Source organism: Lissotriton helveticus, chromosome 11 (assembly GCF_964261635.1).
Source record: "Lissotriton helveticus chromosome 11, aLisHel1.1, whole genome shotgun sequence".
In the NCBI taxonomy this organism is placed as follows: domain Eukaryota; kingdom Metazoa; phylum Chordata; class Amphibia; order Caudata; family Salamandridae; genus Lissotriton; species Lissotriton helveticus.
Genome location: NC_136072.1, coordinates 1,029,725,747 through 1,029,746,866, shown reverse-complemented (window position 1 = coordinate 1,029,746,866; position 21,120 = coordinate 1,029,725,747). Strand labels below are relative to the sequence as shown.

The following is a 21,120-nucleotide window of genomic DNA, read 5'->3' as shown; positions in this document are numbered from 1 at the left end:
TAAAAATCATTGTTTTCGTGCCCAATCATCAATTAGTTCAACTCAATTGATGCAACACTGCAAATATGGGAATGCACCAGTGTGGTAAATGAAAATCCAGGGTTAAATGGGCAAAGGATCATCCCTTCCTTCTTAAGCACTTAAAAAGTAACGTTTTAATGAGTTGTTGAAGAAACTGATTGCGGCCCTCTATGTTAGTGTGGCATTTCTGCATCATTTCTCAATTATATTCATCGTTAACACTCCCGGGAAATAATCCTAAATTTAGTCAGAATCCTAAATTGTTATGTGTCCTCAGGTTTTGTTAATGAAACAGGCACCACATTCACAAAACACGCAGGAGGTTATTGTGTCCCAAAATGCCTGCTACAATTTGAACTACTGCTATCACAAAGACACTGAAACCCTTAATCCAGCACTAACCCGTGTTTACGTGTGCTTGAAAGATAAAAGGCAAGTATTTAGTCTGAGCCAGATCCTGCTGTCCCCTAGATTAGGTCTTTGTTCTGTGTTTTGAGGCTCCTGCCTCTGTGAGAATAAGACCAGTTTCCTAGCTGTGGAAATGATCTGTGCTCAGACCGGCTGTCACAGCTCTGTTTAGCAAATCCCTAACTGCGCAGGAGTCGGTTGGGTCCTGCAGGCAGATGCTTGTTGGATCTGCTGGGAAACATACCCAGGGCGACGATTTAATCAATTAAATTGAGTGCTTATGGTGCTTATGCGTCGTCGCCAATGAAGTTCTTCTAACCCCATTATCTTCACTGGCTCCAAGGCATCTTCTAGTGCAACAATTTAAGTGCAAACATTACAAGGGTGTAGCCAGGAATCCTTTTTAAAATAATGTTCATTTATGTTGAATTATCTTTATTGAATAGGTTTTTTTAACGTTCTCTCTGTTACAGCTGCCTACTGCTTGTAATAAATTAAATATTGATTTTCTCTGCACAGACTAATAGGATTGTTATTATGAACCACTATTGTATAGAACAGAAATATGCAAGAGAAGTGCATAAAAGCAATACTCACAGAGGTGAAAATACAGTTAAAAATTCAAAATCGAATGCTTTACTGTTGGATGGTTGAATGTCTTGCCGCTCTGATCATAAAAACCTGGTTCAGACATGATACACTGCCTGGGTACCTCAAATGTCCAGGCATTGGACAACATTTCTTGGGAAAATATATAGTGATAGAAACATGCTCAACTATAAGCACAGGCCTGATCTCTGTTGGCTTTGGGTTCTGTTTTATAGCTCCATTGCTGGCATTGGTTGGATGCTGATATGAGCATTGGCTCTCTGTTTGATGAGCAGTCCTGGAAGCTAGTGAGGTAGCCCAGCAGGTTAGGTGCTCGCAGCAGAGATCAGTGTTTAACCCGTAGGTCTCAGTCTCAAATCCCAGCAGTTCCAACTAATTTTGCTTTTGTTTCAAAGTCAATATATTTAGTATCACGATAGGCATCTACATATTACCTGCCTCACTGTAAACAATCTTGAGTTATATCCTGGGATGACATCAGACTGTGCATGCAACTCATTTCTCATTATAGCACGGGCATAGAGTGAAAAGGGTGCAACGTTTATGCTGCTGTTGTGCACCATTCAACATTAGTGAAGTCATTATTATTTTGTTTTTACAGTAAGCATTTACTTTTAAAACAGGTCGCCCTGCTGAAGGGTTTTAGGTGAGATAACATTTGAAGGGTTGATAGGCAGAGCCCGCTTCTGCAGAGGTTAAGATAATCAACGTGTACAACTTCTGTGTGTTTTTTCTTCATGAAACATCAGTAGTCCCTACAGATTCTAATGCTTCCCAACGTGATGCCGAAGTCATGTAAGCACAGTCAGGAAAACCTCCTGTGACTGCCATTTCTTTGAACTGACCTCAATCAGTGAAAGGCATGTCAGTTTCCAAAATGTAGAGAAGTGTGGCTCACTGGTTAGAAGCGGCAGTCCCTGATGCAGTGGTCTGGCCCGGGACCAGGGTTCAATACCCGACGCGGCAGGGTCTTGGGCTCAATGTCCGCGGACTCGATAATTCTCGCCTCGGTGACTACTCTAATCATGGGTCCCACTCTGCAACTCTGGGCAATAGCTTGCTTGATCTCCACAACGGCCCCAATAGCGCTGGGATGCCTGGCTTCACCTTGGGGGTGCCCAGTAGGGAGCATCTCACAGGGAAAGCCAGGAAGGGTTCCACAGCGGTATACAGCGCCAGGATGCCCCGCGATGGGGCGGCAGTGCGCTTTACAAGTATACCCACATTTACATTTACAGAATTTGAGAATTCTCTAATTATGAAGTGAAATTATAGATTCAAGGAGAGACAGAAGTACATAGTTTCTAACCCCCACTGAAGGTGCACCCACAATGCCCTTAAGCACACCCTTACAAAATGAGTTGCTTTGATGTTGTGCAAATACATGCAGGACTTTGCCCCTCTCCTCTCCACAATTGTGAACAGTATGGGGGTAATTTAGAGTTTAGCAGATGCAGGACATCCACCAAAAATTGAGAGATGTCAGGTCCGCCCTATGTAGAGTGTGTGTCACGTCCCCTATATTTAGCATGTATGGCCATGTGTACACACTAAATAGCACAGACAGGACTACCACCAATTTTTGGTGGATGTTCCACACACGCAAAGTCTAAATAATCCCTAGTCTTGAAATATGTTACACTTTTGAGATACAAACAGGACCCTTACGTTTGTGTGGCACAGTTACATGTAAAGCCATGTGGCTCAAAGATGTCGATACAGGATTGCTACGGTTAGCAGCTAGAACCATTGGCTTACCCATGTTTTTTGGGGTTATTAAGGCTAAGGCAGCAACAGAGAGTACACAGAGCAGTAAGAACTCCTTCCCCTAAAATCCCAGCAGCAAACAGGATGCTGTTCAGGGTCTACGGATGGGAGACGTGGCCAACCATGTCATATCATCAGAGGGGTCATAGGATGTGTGATGTCACTTCCTCTACCCCTGATATTTTGTTGAGTCAACGTCTATGACTTTGCTATCATATGAAGACACTTTTCTTAGCTTTTAACAATGATGCAAGAAAGTCGGAATTCGTCCATTCCTGAAAATGTGCATAATGGTAGCTTCAGCGTTTGCTTTGATTCTAGGGTGAAATCCATTGCTGACGGGCTGCAAGGAGAGTGGGGATTGTGGTAGAGGGGCATGCTGGCGTAAGTTTCTTCCTTGCGGCACTAGAGGACAAGAAAAACAGGACTCCTTCTTATAACCTTTGTTTATTCAAAAACGCTACTGCTAAATTCATATCAGATTCTGACGAGCATAGATATCAGTTGCAACTGTACATCTTATAACAGGCGTGTGGGAATTCTACAGCTGTGAGTAGAGGACACCTAGTGGGGTCTCTCCCTAGGAGTGTCATGGGAATGGCCGAAAATAATGTTGTGAACAACCACATTCTTAACGTGCTGGGCTTGTACACAATGTTTTCAATGCCTTTTCCACACGATTTGTACTTATAGCTAAGTGAAACACATGTTAACATCGCAGCATATTTTGGAAAGTTCCTCACTATACCCCCCCCCCCCCCCAGCTTCCCAGGAGCATTATGGGAAGGAAATATATGACACAGAACATAATTTTTCATTTAGAGGAATAAAGGATATTTATTTCATTTCTCTTACTCAAAGCCCAATAATCGGGAAATTAGAGAAATTAAAAAAAAATGTTTTTTGGTTTTTTTCTTAATTAATGAAAGTAAATGAGATATTTTAATTTTAACCTCATACTTCGAACACCAGTTACAGGCATGTCATTCAGTTGTAATGTACAAAGTATAGGGAATTGGGTGAAAGGACATGAAACATTCCCCACATTTGCATCGGGTGTGAGGGAAAAGAACCTTACACGGTGACATTTTTCTATGTGGAGGCGGAAAAGAAATATTTGTGACATTTCACACATACCCTAATATTTCAACTGAAACTTCCACAATGACGTGCTGACAGTCTGCCCTCGTTGAGTTAGGTAATACAGGCTCAGAGCAGGTTTGTTCGTAAACTGAGGATACAAGGCTTTATTGGGTATTCTTTATTGTCTGATTAATTAAAATCATTATAGTATACATACTTACAAATGTTAAAAACCAATATGGGGTAGTCGCAATCCAGTTCAGAACATAAACTGCTATGGCGTACAATATATGCAGTGTCCGGGTTCTTGCTCTTCCCTCATTCACGGCAAACGGGGATAATATCGGTGGTAAACAGTCTAAATATCGAGTTTTTTATTTCGATCCGCAAGAATATCTAGTTGGAAATATCGTAGGCATATAATATCGAAATCAAGAATATCGACGACCAGAATATCGACCTGAAGATATGAAATATCGTTTTTGTTAATATCGAAGTTAGTAATATCGATAGCAAAAATATCAATGTTACTAATATCGATATTAATATTAGTGTTATGTATTTTATTATGTATTTTATATGTTTGTGTTTATATTATTGTACTAGTTTTAGAATATATGTATTACATATTTAGAAGTTAGTAATATTTTTTTTAAGTAAATTATGCATTTTAGTATCGTAGCGGGTTGTGGGTTTATAGGAGAATAGGGTGGGAAGTAATTTATTTATTCTAATAAAATTATAAATATTGATGAATTAGTAAATATTTTTAAATACATTTTGCGTTTTATTTCCGTAGCGGGTTGTGGGTTTATAGGGGAATAGGGTGGGATGTAATTTAATTGTAATTAAGTAATTATTTATTTTTATTTATTGGTATTGATAATTATTTTTATGTTAAATAATTATTAATTGGTAAATAATTTTTCTTAATTGGTAATGAATTTTTATTAATTGATAATTGGTAATTATATTAAGTGTTTTAATTTATTATTGAAGTGTGTTGTGAGGTTATAAGGCAATAGGGTGGGAAGTAATTTAATTGTAATTAAGTAATTATGTATTTTATTGTTGAGGATTGATAACTAATTTATAGTTAATTAATTATTAATTGGTAATACGTTTATAATAATTAATATTTTGTTCGGGAAATTAATGTATTGTTCATTAATTAATAAGTGGTAATTACATTTGATTAATTATAATGTATTTGAATTTATCAATAATTTGTTGTTAATTAATTATTAATAGCTAAATATTTTTGAATAATTATCGTTTTTTAGGTATTGAAAATTAATTATTTTTTATTTCATTATTATTTGGTAGATTTTTTTTAATAATAATAATTTACTTGTATTCATCATCAATTTAATTGTTAATTAATTATTCATTGGTAATTATTTTTAAGTAATAATTTATTGGTATTGTTAATTAATGTATTGTAATTTCATAATTAAATTATTATTTTTTTTTTTTAAATATTTTAATTATTACTAAGTTATTTTAACCCCTATGCTATCCAACACTTTCCCTACTGTTGCACTCTCTGGAGTTGGAATAGTAATTTTAACCCCTAAGCTGTCCAACACTTTCCCTACTGTTGCACTCTCTGGAGTTGGAATAATAATTTTAACCTCTACGCTATCCAACATTTTCCCTACTGTTACACTCTCTTGAGTTGGAATAGTAATTTTAACTCCTACACTATCCAACACTTTCCCTACTGTTGCACCCTCTGGAATTGGAATAGTAATTTGAACCCCTACGCTATCCAACACTTTCCCCACTGTTGCACCCTCTGGAGTTGGAATAGTAATTTTAACCCCTACGCTATCCAACACTTTCCCTACTGTTGCACCTTCTGGAGTTGGAATAGTAATTGTAACCCCTACGCTATGCAACACTTTCCCTACTGTTGCACCCTCTGGAGGTAGAATAGTAATTTTAACCCCTACTCTATCTAACACTTTCCCTATTGTTGAACCCTCTGGAGTTGGAATAGTAATTTTAACCCCTACGCTATCCAACACTTTCCCTACTGTTGCACCCTCTGGAGTTGGAATAGTAATTTTAACCCCTACGCTATCCAACACTTTCCCTACTGTTGCACCCTTTGGAGTTGGAATAGTAAATGTAACCCCTACGCTATCCAACCCTTTCCCTACTGTTACACTCTCTGGAGTTGGAATAGTAATTTTTACCCCTACGCTATCCAACACTTTCCTTACTGTTGCACTCTCTGGAGTTGCAATAGTAATTTTAACCCCTACGCTATCCAACACTTTCCCTACTGTTGCACTCCCTGGAGCTGGAATAGTAATTTCTACCTCTACACTATCCAACACGTTCCCTACTATTGCACTCTCTGGAGTGGGAATAGTAATTTTTACCCCTATGCTATCCAATATTTACTGTTTTAGTTAATGTAGTGTATAATTTATTTAAAAATGCTTAATTTAATTTGTTATATATAGTTTTGATATTTTTATTTATACTATTGTTATATGTGTATGTGTGTATTTATTATTCATAAAATGTTTTTAACAATTTATAAGTTATTATAATAATTAATTGAAAATATTATTAAGTAAGTACATATATCATATTTGATATGTATATGTATATTTTTTGTTTACATTATATGTATTACTTATAATTGTAAACATATTTTAACTATGTTTATTTTAAATATATGTATTATTTATTTTATTTTACATTATTTTTATACATTTAAAAAAAAATGATATTTTTAACAACGATATTTTTGACAACGCTATTTTTTTCCGATATTTTTTTACTTACCATAATGTAGATAGGACTTCGATATTCTTGACATTGATATTCAGCCTCCGATATTTTTGACTTCGATATTTTTGACTTCGATATTTTTGACGTTGATATTCTGTCAGTGATTCATTTTCGGTTGAACTCATTTAGTCACTATTGCAATAATGCTTAAAACAAACTATAAAGGCCAGCAAGCTAAGCCAGGCCTCAAAGTGCTAGTGCTTGAGTGGTGGATGACAACTAGGCCCCCTATCTCCAAACCGAACCCAAGGGGCCTGACCCCCACTCGGCTAATGATATCAGTGCTCTTCCAACTGCCTGGATACGTAAGTGAAGAACCTCACTACCTTGCAGGACAATTAGACTGAAGACCCATTTAGAAGAGCAATCACTGCCGGGCGTCATGATCTAACTTGTAGGGCTCCTAAAGCTGGCCATGCATTATTTGCCTGTAGACTAGGAGGGCTGGGCACACACAGAACAGATGCAGTAAGCTTTCCTTTTAATATCCACATAAGCAACAGTCATTGTTAGTCAGGGCTACTTCCTAGTGGGGGCCGAGTCCTTTGATGGATGAGGCGAAGGTGCATCAGGGCATATTTTATGGCCGCAGAAAAATGGGCAGTTAAGTATGGCTGTGGGCCCCTGGCGGCATACGTTGAGAGAACTGCCAACGTGTGACGTTTGTGTGTACATTCGGTCTTTTGAAGAATTTGTGATGGGAGCTTGGCAGCTCTTTTGGTGATCTGCTTGAGGCAGCATATTCCATTGGTGTGTCCCAAGCATCCTTGAGTTTTAAAGCTTTGATCGATTGTTGTAGAGCAGAGAACCCAGAAGCTTAACCAATTCCAGCCAACACATTCGGGACATTGTGTGGGGTTGAGCAGATCTCAGACTTATCGAGCCATCAGCAGAAGGTATCACAAAGCACTGTTTGCCTGGAGTTGCAAATGTGTCCTGTTTGCTCAAGTCGATGGATGTGCCATCAAACAAAAATGTATTTTTGCCTGTGGTATACATAATTCCTGCACAGAGGTAGCATCAAGCAGAGTAAAAAATTCTGACATATGTCTGGAGTGCACTTCAGGCCTTTATGGCTTAGGTTTGGGGGTGTAAATCTCACAAGTGCAGACAGAAACGACCCAGCAAATATAGGGAATAGTTTTGATGTTTGTTCACGGAGTCACATGGTCCACTTTAATCCACCCCAGGCTTCAACCTAGACACACCCAGCACGTCACACAACAGCCACTCTTAACTCCGTCTTATCTCGTATTGACTCACCTCTTTACCTTTGCCACACACTCACACAGCATACGACTATTCTGCTAAATTCCTCCCACCAAACAATACACCATCACTCCACAGAACCACCCCACACACACCTCTTCCATTGAAAACTGCGCCTCTCCTAAAAATCCCATCACTTTGACCATACAACACCCAGAAGAAGCCTCCATTCCACTCCAAGCCTGACTGCCTACCTCACAATACATACTGGTATTATACACCACTCTACAGTACACAAATAAAACACCACACAACCATCTTAACAAACCATCCAGCCACAACACCCAACCAGAATCCCATGCTCTGCTGCTGTACATGTGCCAAATGCTGCTGTGAGGATTTAGAAGAATCATTAATAACATAATGTAGAGAGGTGTATGGCACAACAGGTCCTATATGGTGATGAAGATCTGCTGTCAAATTGTTGTTGCGGTTCCGGCTCCAACCTCTCAGCCGTGCACTTCTCACTGACGTTACAAATTTTTGAAACATAGCACAATTACCAGCCATTTTTGTTTAAAGACACATCTCAGCTAAACTATATATCAAAAAGGTATCAATCATGGCAATGCCACAGAACATGACTACACCTCTTACCATATTATCAGAACAACCTGTTATTTTTTTGAATGGCTTAGTTAAACATGAGGTTCACCTCTGAGCCCCTCTCCCAGCCACATAAGAGGACGAGCAAAAAGCAAAGGAGGCCATTGTGCACAGGGATCCAATGATATGCATAGACTAACCCGTTGCAAATGGCAAACTATCAGAAACAGCTGAGGAAAAGTCTTCTGGATAGATTTGTAGCAGTATTCAGGAATCAAAACCAACACATAATCATTTTTGAAAGCGTGATGAAGTAAACGAATGATGTCAAAGGATCTCAGTCCACCACTTAGGTCTTCCTCGAGAAGCGATGTCCGGTAACCACATCTAAGATTACTCACAGTCCTGCTGGCTGCTAAAGTGGAGCCAATCAAAAGAATGGTAAAGAATCTGTGCTAAAGGGGAGGGACCAACACAGGAAGAGGAAGGAAGGCCATCAACCAATGAGAAACAATAGGCAGACCCAAAGCCCACTGTAACTATTGGTACAGTCCACAGTTGAAAGCTGCTAGTAAGTGAGACTTAAAATGAGAATTTCTGCCTCAACTGAATGAATACAAGTTCGCCATAGTAATCCTGCAACGTCTGTGCATCTGTGGAGGTTCTCACTGCATGTATAAGGTACATTGCTACAGCTTTTTGACAAAGCAAGCACTCCTTTCTGCCATGCTGTTGCTACCCTGCTGATAAATCATACACTAGAATGACCATTTGTACATGTTTCATTTATATGCATTTCAGTATTGTAGGGAAAATTCTGGCTCAATGTTCAAACCGTAATATGTAAAGAGAATCAGATACTTTTATCCACCTCTACAGTGTGAGTAATAGCAAGTCCTCGATGTACTGTCTTTCTACCACTTGATTTGCCACTTTTGAGGGCCTTGTTAACCCTGTGCCTTATCGACTTCTTTTTTTCAGATAATCCTTGTGCTTTCTGATAATGGAATATAAAAATAAAATACTAGACTGGCTGACTAAGCAATTAGTACAAGCCACAAGTATTAGGTTACACATTTTTAGGAATTCACTGAATTGATTTGATTGCCAGTGAATATCTATGAAATTCGTAGACATTCATGCGTATGCCGCATGAGAAACCAGTAGATTTCAGCGACTATTCAGGTGGGAGTGCAGCATTCGTTTCTTCTTCTGAGATGAAAATAGATTTTCACGTGCAGAAACTCCTTCAAGAGGTGTGAAGAAGACAACTGGCGGTGTGTCAGGTCTGCGCCACCCTACTTCAATGATTCAAACAGCTACTGCCGTGCTAGTTAATGCCTGCATTAGTAGAATAGTAACAACCACAAACAGACGAAGAGCCATGCATGTCTCTTACCTCTGGGGATCTCACTGAGCGTTGAAGCACTGCATATGCAATTATTGAGCTGGAACCTATAATACTGAAAAAAATATATGTCATCAACAAATCTGTGCATGTGGATGGATTATCATCACTGTCACATACCAGCTTACTGTGCTTTTGGAAAAATTTATTGACATCCACTCAGAATGGACCCCAGTGTATAACTCTGCCTTCCTCCCAGCCCCTCTCCTTTCTTCATAGTAACTTCTGTGTTCCGGTTCTATCTGGAGCACTATTTTGCCCGTGAGGCCAGGTCCACCTACACAAATACTGTAAAAAATGTTATACAAGCCATCTAGGACTGTGCGGGCTTAGGAATCTGGAATACAGCAGTTCTGCTTTCATAGAGAGCATTTTATTGTTAAATGTGATGGTTTTCAGTCGAACCATACTAAAACCCAATGTGGGAAGACATCTGAGGGATACACCTTCATAGACTGATCATATACTTCAACAATCACACCCTCATACCCATTCTGTGATGCCATATCATCAAATCGGTGTACTTGCATGATCTTATTGCTTTGTTTGTACTATGAAAAGCACCCACATCCATGGAATCAAAGGCCAGAGGTGGGAAACACCAGCTTCTATAAATATATATATTTTTATTTGTTTATACTACATCCCATATTTGGACTCCCTAAAGTTATGCTTCACCTCTTTGGGCCTTTGCTATCAATGCCATCCATAGTGGCATAAACAGTGAGTGAGTGTTTGACCACTCACTTGGAATCTGCAGGTTCCTAGGTCACGCAAAGTGGTATCTGCTGAGCAAGTCATAATTGTTTCACAGGCTAAAGGCAGTGAACTATGCTGACCAGTGACTCATCGAAGTAGATGAATCAATTTCATTTTCAAGGATCAGAGAAGGAATACAGTCACCAAGAAGAGTCCCTGCACTTTTTAGCACTGCTACGAGGCAGCTTGGCATCACACAAAGCAGCTAGAGCAAGGTGCATGTGAAAGAGATGCCACTGGTCCGCTTACACCCTGCACAGCATGGAGCATCGGTTTAAATTGCACTCTGCAGGTGTCTCCTCATTATCAGGGTCACCAGATCTCAGTTTGTGCATTTTGTAACAACTCAATACATTCAGCGACTTTAAGTCTGGTTCACCCCAATTCAAGCACTTGAAATTGAGTTTTAGATTGCAGTGAATTCAAGAACACATCTCTAGTCCGGAATATGGTGTTCTCAAAGAGTTAAACTTCTAATCCCTTAAGAAAAGTGGATTACAGAATGTTTCTTAGATTGTTTTCAACTTTATACATTATGGATTTGCAAGACTAATGTTATTCCCACATTTCGATCAAATTTCGGACTTTCACATGATTCTCAAACGATCGCACCATGAGTCCTGAAGGAATTCTGCCCTATCCTAGATGTCATTTACTACCCTCTGCCTAATATTTATGCATGCAAATTTTCAACACGGTGGAATATTATGCATGTGAAAGTTTGACACAAACATGCATTTTCACCCTCAACTTTTATTTTCTATTGGCTAGGGGAAATTGAGGTCAATCCTGGGGAAATCCTTCCTCTACAACACATGTATACTGGGATATTCCTCTCACTTCCCAGCGTAGCAAGGCACTTACCCTTGCCTTTGACAGGAATACATACATCGGTGTGCATGTCCAGTCTGAAAAACTATCAGCGGGAGATCTGCAAATATTTCAATTATATGAGTTTATAAGTGTTCTACTTTTGCAGCTAGGATTTCACTGGAATGACCATAAACCAGACCTAATCCTAAATGTGTGACTACAGAAATGTTACCACACTGGCGGAATTTCTCCATTTATAAATGTACTTTGTGAGTTTAATTTACAACTAATCCTTTGAATCAGAATTGAAGTTTACCTTCATAAGTGGAGCTTGTTGTGCACCCAAATTGTGTTGAGGTGTATAAAATGCTTTGTGAATCAGGACCTCAGAAAAGTAATTTCTTTCCGCATAGAGGAGGATACGACAGGATATCCTGTATTGGTATTTTACTTCCTAGTGCCTTTTTTAATCTGCCTTAGAATGTCAATTAGGTGTAGTGAGTGGTACCAACTAATGCCTCCTGCTTTCCTTTTGCTACCACTGCAACTGCATTTGCTACCTCTGATATTGGGGGCCACGAATGCAGCTACAGCAGCAGAACAGAAGTATAAATAAGCCATGTTAAATTACTGTAGATTGCACAACTTGCCCTTTCACCAGCTGCAGTAACGCTGGAGCTCATAGGGTACACAATGTTGCTTTTCCAACCCTGGCTTTTCGGTGAATTGATGTCCAGGGTAACCACATTTAAAGATTTACTTCAATCACAATGGGGCACATGCATCATTCTTACATTTTGCATTTCTTAATTTGCGAAAATTACCGAATCGCAAATTAAGAATTGCAAAATGCTATGCATCAATTTTTTCGGTATTTATTTGTGATTCGGTAAAAAATCGCAATTTTTACCGAATTGCAAATAAATACCGAATTCCTAACAGCTTTTTCGCAAATCCCATTGATTCCTATGGGCCGAAAGGCCCATAGGAATCAATGGGAAGGCATTTACGAATTCGCAATTTGTTGATGCATTCCAAGGGTGCAGGGGGGGGTCCAAAGGACCCCCCCTGCACCCCTGAAATGTATTTGAAAGTGCATGTTTCAAACACGCATGTCCTAAGGACATGTGTGTCTGTAACATGACAGTGTAAAAAATGCATTTTTTTGCATTTTGAAAGATTTTCGCAAATTAACACGAGGGTCAACCTCGTGTTAATTTGCACTTCCAATTTCAAAATTCACTTTTTTTTTTAATGCGATTCCTTAAATGCATTTGCATTTTAAGAAATGCAAAAAAATGCGAATATTGAAATAGAGTTTGATGCATACCAAAAACGTATTTAGGAAGTGCAAACGGCCGAATTTACCGATTCGCACCGTTTGCACTTCCTAAATAGGTTGATGCATGTGCCCCATTGTCCCTAAATAATTGAAACCTTTTACTAAGATATGCAAGCTATAGATCACTTGGAAGTGAATCACTCGGAAACAGCATCCTTCCACTGGTCAGATAGCCAGTGAGTTAATTGTTTAATGGTTAATGCTGACATCTAAATGTGACTTGCAGGTTGGAAGTTAGAATACCTGCAGGGCCAACCCCCACATTACCCCTCCAAGGTCGATAAAATGCCATTAAATGGGGTCATAGTAAGATTTTCGCAGAAGTACAAAACTGCAGTAGTGAGCTCTGTATGGAAAGATTCATTATATTCTGACAGGCTTCGACTGCACTTTACTATAGCTCCCCCGCATTTCATTTTTCAGCCACCACATTTACAGTTATTGAAGTAAAGTTTTTTTCGAAAATAGTAAACAGTCCTAGACGGTTAGTCCTAAATATGAAGTAGGATCTTATAATTACCTTAAAGAGGACATTAAAAACTGGACCCACTGTAGGGCTGTGAATACCTGCAATAAAAGATAAGACACTTTGTTACGGTTTAGCAGAGGAGTTTTTACAAAGCAAGCACAGATTAGGTTAAAGGCTCACGAGGTCTTTGATGGCGCGTGCCAGCGCGCGCCTGCGGAGGCAGCGTCGCGCACGTGCGTGTTCAGATGTCACGAAGGACCTCTGGCCGACAGGCCATGTGCGTCTGCACGAGCTCAAGGCTCGGGTTTATTGTTTACAAAGTGAATAATTGTGTATTTCAGTTCTTGCTGCAGTTTCGGCGATACCTAGTACACTCTGGCACGGCTCAGTGGGGACAGTAATTAGAATGCACGCTGCGTTTCTTTTTTAGCCGAGGTGACTGCAACTATCAGTACGCATGGGGAAGGGTGTCTCGTGGGCCACTGCTCCTCATCTTCTCTCACCTTCATCTGCGTGGGACAGTGGGAGCCTTGGGGAGCGGGGCACTTTCACTGTCCGTGGGACAGCAGCTAAACAAACGACTGGTGTTTCTCACTCTTTGCATGTGGGACAGAAACCCAGAGAGCTGTGGCGTTTCTTTTTATGTACTAGTTGTAGTCTCCAACCCGAATGTGCTCCGCTATGTCTCATTCTCTGTGTTTTTAGGAAAGTACCGAACCAGATTGCTGTGTTATGTCTCACGCCGTGTGTACTGGTACAGTAGCAAACCAGAGTGCAGGGGCATCCCTTATTCTAAGTAAATTTATAACAGCAGCTGACCAGAATGCTGTGGTATCTATCAACCTAAGTGTACTTGGACAGTTACTAACCAGGGAGCTGTGGTTTCTCCCACTTTTTAGGGACTTAGGACAGTTGTAAAGCGAGTGTGCTGGGCTAGCTCTCATCCTCTGTGTACTTGAGACAGAAGCTAACCAGGTTGCTGTGGCATCTTTCATTCTAAATGTACTTGGAATTGTGGTTACCCAGAGAGATGTGGTGTCTCCCACTTTCTGTGTACTTGGAACAGTTCTACCGAGCATGTGCTGTGCTGTGTCTCATTCTCTGTGTTTTTGTGGTAGAACCAAACCAGATTTCTGTGGTGTGTCGGAACAGTAGCTAACCAGACTTCTGCGGCGTGTCTCATTTTAAGTGTACTTGGGCAATAGGAAACCAGTCCTGTGGGACAGTAGCTAACCAGAGACCTGTGGTGTCTCCCACTTTTTATGGGCAGTTTCTAACGAGAGTGTGCTGTGCTGTCTCTCATTCTCGGCGTACCTGGGATGGCAGGAGGCTGTGGTATCTCTCATTCTAAGTGTTTTTGGGACTGTAACCAGAAAGCTGTGGTAACCAATCGGAGGGCTGTGGTGGCCCTAACTATTATTATTATTATGCATTCATATATAGCGCTCGATTACTAGCAGGCATCTCGGCGCTTGCCTTGGGAACCCGTCCTGGCTTTCCCTGTGAGATACCCGTACTGGGCATCCCCAAGGTGAAAGCCAGGCCCGGGGGGGCCGAAGTGGAGATTAAGCCGCTAATGCCCAGAGCTGCAGAGTGTGAACCCGTGATTCGAGTAGGCACCGAAACGAGAATTATCGAGTCTGTGGATATTTGGGCTCAAGACCCTGCCGCGTCGGGAATTGAATCCTGGTCCCGGGTCTGACCTCTGCTTCAGGGTCTGCCTCCTCTAACCAGTGAGCCACACTTCTCCCACACTTCACCTTCTGTGTCCTTGGAAGAGTGGCTAACCAAAGAGCTTGTTATATCTCTCCCTTTTTTAGTACTTGAAAAGGTAACTACCCACATCAGTGTCTCTCACTCTCTATGTTCATGTGACATTAGCAAACCAGCAAGCTGCGATGTGTCTGTGTATGTTGGACAGGAGCCAACACGTAAGCACTGGTATTTCTCACCTTCTGTGTACAAAGAGCAGTAGCTAACTTGAGTGGTGTGGGGTTCTCACTCTCTTTGTATGAGGGCCAGTAGCTATCCAGATACAGCTGATGTTTCTCCCACTTTTATATACTTCATACAGTAGTTAAGCAGAGAACAGTTGCACCTTCCACTTTCTAAATTCGTGGGGTAGTAGTAAACTAGTTTGCTGTGCGTTTCTAACTCTCTGTGTACTGGCACTGCAGATAACCAGACAGCGAATCTCATAGCCCTCTTTTCCCTGTGGTGTGTAACCCAACTAACTGCTGAGCCTTTATTTACTGTATAACTGGGACATTAACTGACGTGAGCGCTGTAGTGTGCTCAGTTTATGAGAATGTACAGTGCAACCAGAGACCTCTGGGGACAATTTATACACATTAATCTACTTGAATTGTGTTACCTTTGGTTCGCCATTTCTTTGATGGAACAGTATGTTAAATAGGCAATTACAAAACAATACTGTCAAAGATTCAAATTAGGGTTTCAATTAACAAAAACAAGAGGTTGCAAAAATAAATAAATCCAGGAGATTGTTACGCACCCGCGAGTTACAACCCTAATCCACTTTTATGGCACCAGGAACTTTTTGGAGACATTGAAATTTAGACAACAGACAGTTAAGAAAAAGCTAAACTTCCAGGTGATGTTTATCTACCAATAATAACTTGACATTGGATGTTAATAACGTTCGAGATGTAAAAAGATTTTCAATAGATTATATTTATTGTTTTTTATGTTTTCGCTTTCACAAAGATAGAACACATCAGGACATTAAATCTAGATCTAATTAGGACGCTACAAAAGAAAAGGAAGTGAGCACAACAATATAACGTAACAAAACAATAGCAAGCCTGGTCTTTGAGTATCTACCGTAGTAATGAGCGTAAAGGTTTATGCCACAGTCAAGGTATACATGTTGGTTCATGCACTGCACAGCAGGGGAGCCAGACCACGACCAGGACCGTGCGATGCGCTCTTCAAGGTAGTATCATACACAGTAACAATGGAGTCTGTCTAAGATGGTCTTTTGTCATCCTTGGCAGATTTTAAATTTGCTTGAAATCTCTGTTTTTTCAGTAAAAAGTCTCTGTGGCATTTAACACCCTTTAACTTATACACTGTCACATGTAGGTGCGTCAGAGTGGAGTCCATTTTGTGTGTCTTCCACCTTTATGATTGTAACGTACAGTGGACCTTTTGGTGCTAGAAATAATGAAGTCCAATTAATAACATTTCCAGTGTAGAAAGCTGGCTCTGTATATACTATACCATAATTAGTCATAGTGTGCACAGAGTCCCGTGGATCCCCAGAGGCTTAAGTAGATGACTCTAATGCTCTAGTTTGTGGTAGTGTGGGCAAGCAGTTAGGCGTATCGGAGGGCAGAGCTAAGCACTGAGCAGAGATGTTTGGGACCAGACATCTTGAAATTCGGAGAAGCCATCATGAAGCTGTGGGGCTCATAATGACAAGCTCCCAGCCCATGTACTCAGTACGGCTTCACTGTGCAATTATAACGTCTAAGAATGGACTTAGACAATATAGGGCATATCTGCTCATGCAATAATGCCCTCAGATGAGGTATAGTGCCCCCTGTCTTAGGGATGTAAAGGCTGCTGTAGGGGTGACTTATGTATGCCTCCTTCAATGCTGGTAGGCCTGGCACACAGGGATGTGAGCCAGGTCGACTCCTCACTTTTATTTGCACCAAAACACGCAGACTCCAATGGCACTATGCCTGTGTTTGGTGAGGGATCTCTTAGGGTGGCACAATACATGCTGCAATCCTTAGAGACCCTCTCTGGCCACAAGTACCACTGATAGCTTTTAAAAGGGACTTGTATGTGAGCCAGAAGTGTGCCAATTGTGGAAACAATGGTACAGTTTTGGAAAAGAACTCTGGTACTGGGAACCTGGACAGCAGGGACCCAGCACACCTCAGTCAAAGTTACATCAAAAGCCAGGCAAAAAGTATGGGGGGGTACTGCAACAGAAACCCATCCTCCTAAACCCAGTGATCAAATTCAGTTATTCTACATATTTGTGTGTGTCCCAGTCATCAAAATGGCAGGACAACTAATTGCATGTGCATACACCAATTGTTTGTAACAATTATTGTGACCAGCACTGTTACATGCAAGGCGCTTGTGGTAGAGGGCAACTTGAATTTTGCAACAAACAATAAGAAAGAAATGGAGGAGAGATGCAATGCGGGGGAGAACCCTTTAATATTTGATGAACAGAATGAGCTGACCTATCCTGCACTTTAGCGTTCAATTTGTTAAATAGACATGCTGTGCTAGTCTATTCATTTCTATATCTTGTTAGCCAATCAATCAATCAATCAATCAATCAATCAATCAATCAATCAATCAATATTTGCTTTATTCAATTCAAGTATTAAATCATAAAAGCACAAGAGGTATCATTCAACATTTAAAAATAAGCATTCATAATTTAAACGGATTAAAATCTATTACAATTACCATAAATACGAAATAACAGACAGATTTGAAAGTATGAGCCACATGCTCAGGTTGTAACAAAATCATTATGTGAATGAGTTAGTTTCAACAAGAGTTAGCCATGTATGAATGTCTAAACACAAGGACATTTCCTTACACTGTAGTAAGATGCTTAGGTGATCTTTGCACCAGATCCAGATTTTTAGTTTATTAAATTTACAGTTGTTTCTTTTTTCAGAGACATTAGCAAAGATTTCCACTGAACAACTCCACTGGCCCACAACCACTTGATGTTTTCAGATTGCAGAGATAGTAGTGCATCTGTGTTCCCTTTGTGTAGGTCCTTTTACGTGTCTCCTCCAAACATTGTGTTGCACCCTAGAAAACTTTTACCATTCTGTGGTGGAACTGAGTGTTCATTTCCATTAGGCTGTATTCCCCAGGATCTAAGTTTATCCGTAGTGGATCCTTTTTGCAGAAGATCATTCTCTTTCCCAGGGTAGGGAGTTTTCTTGTGCTTGAATTAGGTGGGTGGAGGGTCCTCCAAATAGTTATCACCTGTCTTGGTTCCTGCTGTTTGGTGATACCATATCCATTATTTCTCATCCAATTGAAGTTCATACTTCACATTGTAATTTTTACATCTCGAGTCATTACATTATATGGTATGTTTTCTTGCCTTTACACAAGGAGTCTTTTACATCACAGGTAAGGCATTAAAATCAATGACATGAATACAATTAAAAGACCTTTCCCCCATTGTCATCCGCATTCATTCCTTCATCCCCACTGGCACTTTGTACCAGCACCCGTGCCACCCACCGCCTTGGTACCCCAAATCCATTGTGGCCACCTCTGGAATGCTCCTTGGATGTAATCAAGGCCACTTTCCATCACTTGTTGGGAGTCGTTGAAAGATATACCTAGCTCAAGGTAATGCAGGCACCATCACGCTTGGTGCCTTCTGGAGCATGGAGATGGAAGCAAGCAGATCCACACCATGAAGCTGCAGAGTGCTGTTTCAGCATGTCTCTAGTATGAGCTACAGTCTGTCCCTGCCTGCCTCTCTTTCATGTCACCAGATACTGAGGCAGGAGGGGACACAAGCAGAAGCCTCCACCGCTTCAACAGTCCCACATGTGCAGCAACCTACTGGTTTGCTGCTTGCTGTGATCATGATCAAGTTACCTGTGTATCTTTCCACCATGGTGGCTTCGAGGCCTGTGAACCAGAGTTACACTATTTGTGCGCACAGGTACATTTAGCATATTATTGGCATCACCCATGCCTTGCATACCACATTTGGCTCGTGAAAAAGATAGTTCAGCACCTGTCTCGTTGCAGTCATTAGACTGTACATCCACTCCTCACAAATAAATGATATTTCCACATATACCATCACTGTTTTGTATACTGTGGTGTATCGCCATAAGTGAGACGAAAATGCCCAGAAGTGGGTCCCGTGCACACCGTGTCACTGGATCCAAGCTGTACCTGGCTGATGAACCCTAACTAGGGCAAAACCAGTCCTGGGTTCCTTGTGTTCGGGTTCAGGGTGGACCTGGCCTAGCAGTTCGGCCTGGGTTGTTCCCATTGGAGCAGCATCAAAAATGATTAATTCAAGCATTCCATCCATCACTTTCCGTATACTTTAGTGTCGTCCCTAGATGGGACGGATATGCTGAGACATGGATACTGTGTCACTGGAACCAAGCTATACCTGACTGATAAACCCTAACTAGGGCAAAGCCAGTCCTGGGTTGCTAGTGGTTTGGTTCGGGGAGGACCTGACCTACCAGTTCGGGCTAGACTGTTCTCATTGGAGCAGGGTCAAGACTGATTTGCGTATGGCTGGGTCTAAACTGAGGTGGCATGGCATGCAAAATAATTATGGACTGGGATACAGCCCAGAGTAATTACCAGTGGCTGAGATTAATCCAAGCATTCTATCCATCACATTTTTGTATATTTTAGAGTGCCGCCCTTAGTGTGAAGGGTATACCCAGACTTGGGTCCCGTGCACAGTGTCACTGAAACCAAGCTATACCTGGCTGATGAGTCCTAACTAGGTTGAATCCGGTCCTGTGTTGCTTGCATTCTGGTTCAGGGAAGACCTGGCCTAGCAGTTCAGGCTGGACTGTTCCCTTTGGAGTAGGGTCAAGATGATTTGCATATGACTGGGTCGAAACTGAGGTGCCTTGGTGTGCAAAACAACGATGAGCTGGGATACAATCCAGATTAAATACCAGTGGCTGAGATTAATGCAAGCATTCCATCCAACAGTTTTTTTATGCTTTAGTGTATCGCCCTAAGTGGGATGGGTATGCCCAGACGAGGGTCCCTTGCACACTGTGTCACTGAAACTAAGGTATACCTGGTTGATGAGCCCGAACTAGGGCGAAACCGGTCCTGGGTTGCGTGTGTTACAATTCAGGGAGTACCTGGCATAGCAGTTTTAGAGGCTGGACTGGTCCCATTGGACCAGGGTCAAGACTGATTTGCGTATGGCTGGGTCCAAACTGAGGCTTGGTGTGAAAAATATCGATGGACTGGAATGCAGGCTAGAGTAATTACCAATGGCTGAGATTAATTCAAGCATTCAATCCATCACTTTTTAGAATATTTTACATGTACCATCAGGGCATGGAATGGGCTTTGGAGAAGGATGGATTTTGACATACTCAACTCCACCCCCCCCTCCTCTCCCAACCCCTTGCTGCCCATCAGCTATCATCCACTGCTGCCTGTTACTCATGAACCTAAGGTGATCTCTCAATCTCTGCCCAGATTCATATATGCCCTTCAAAACTACCCGGATCTGGTCCCGAAAGCATATTTCGCGTCCGTTGAAGCCACACAAAGAGAACTTCTGTGGTCTGGGACGCCGCGCATATCCCTTCAAAAACTGACACTGGGATGGTACGAGGGAGGCATAGCGCTCCCTGACATCCGGAAGTACTAGTGGGCTGCACACCTCTCTGCAATTAACCAGGGCACGTATTGCGACGGGAACGATCCTGGGTACGGAATGGACCGGTGGCTATTACCGGGTGGTAACTTTGAGGCGGCTCTCTATTCCAGGCCTGGCAGGTACCCACTCACGGGACCAACGAAGCACTCGGTCCAGCTATGGCACATTGTGCAGCGCGCAATGGGATGGGCCAACACCCTTCATATGGCAACCCCATTGTGGGTGTCGGAGAAGCTGGGCACTCTGGGTCGCACCAAAGGGTTCCGTAACTGGGACCTTATTGGAATTTCTCGCCTCAGAGATCTGTGGGGTTCGGACGGGGTAGTGTCCTTTGCCTCACTCCAACAAACATATGAACTAGCACACACAGAACACTTTAGATATTTGCAGGTCAGACACTCACTTCAGAC

The 21,120-nt window shown here is 41.4% G+C and overlaps 1 protein-coding gene across 1 annotated transcript in view; it reads right to left on the bottom strand.

Annotated features, from left to right (window-relative positions):
* The window catches only part of TMEM116 (transmembrane protein 116), a 215,911-nt gene that overhangs the window by 105,533 nt on the left and 89,258 nt on the right, over positions 1-21,120 (bottom strand). Inside the window, exons 2-3 of the mRNA XM_078667430.1 lie at positions 13,354-13,400; positions 9,911-9,974 (exon numbers count right to left, since the gene is read on the bottom strand). Of these exons, the coding sequence (XP_078523556.1) occupies positions 9,911-9,974; positions 13,354-13,400 (111 nt within the window). The remainder of the gene's footprint in view (positions 1-9,910; positions 9,975-13,353; positions 13,401-21,120) is intronic.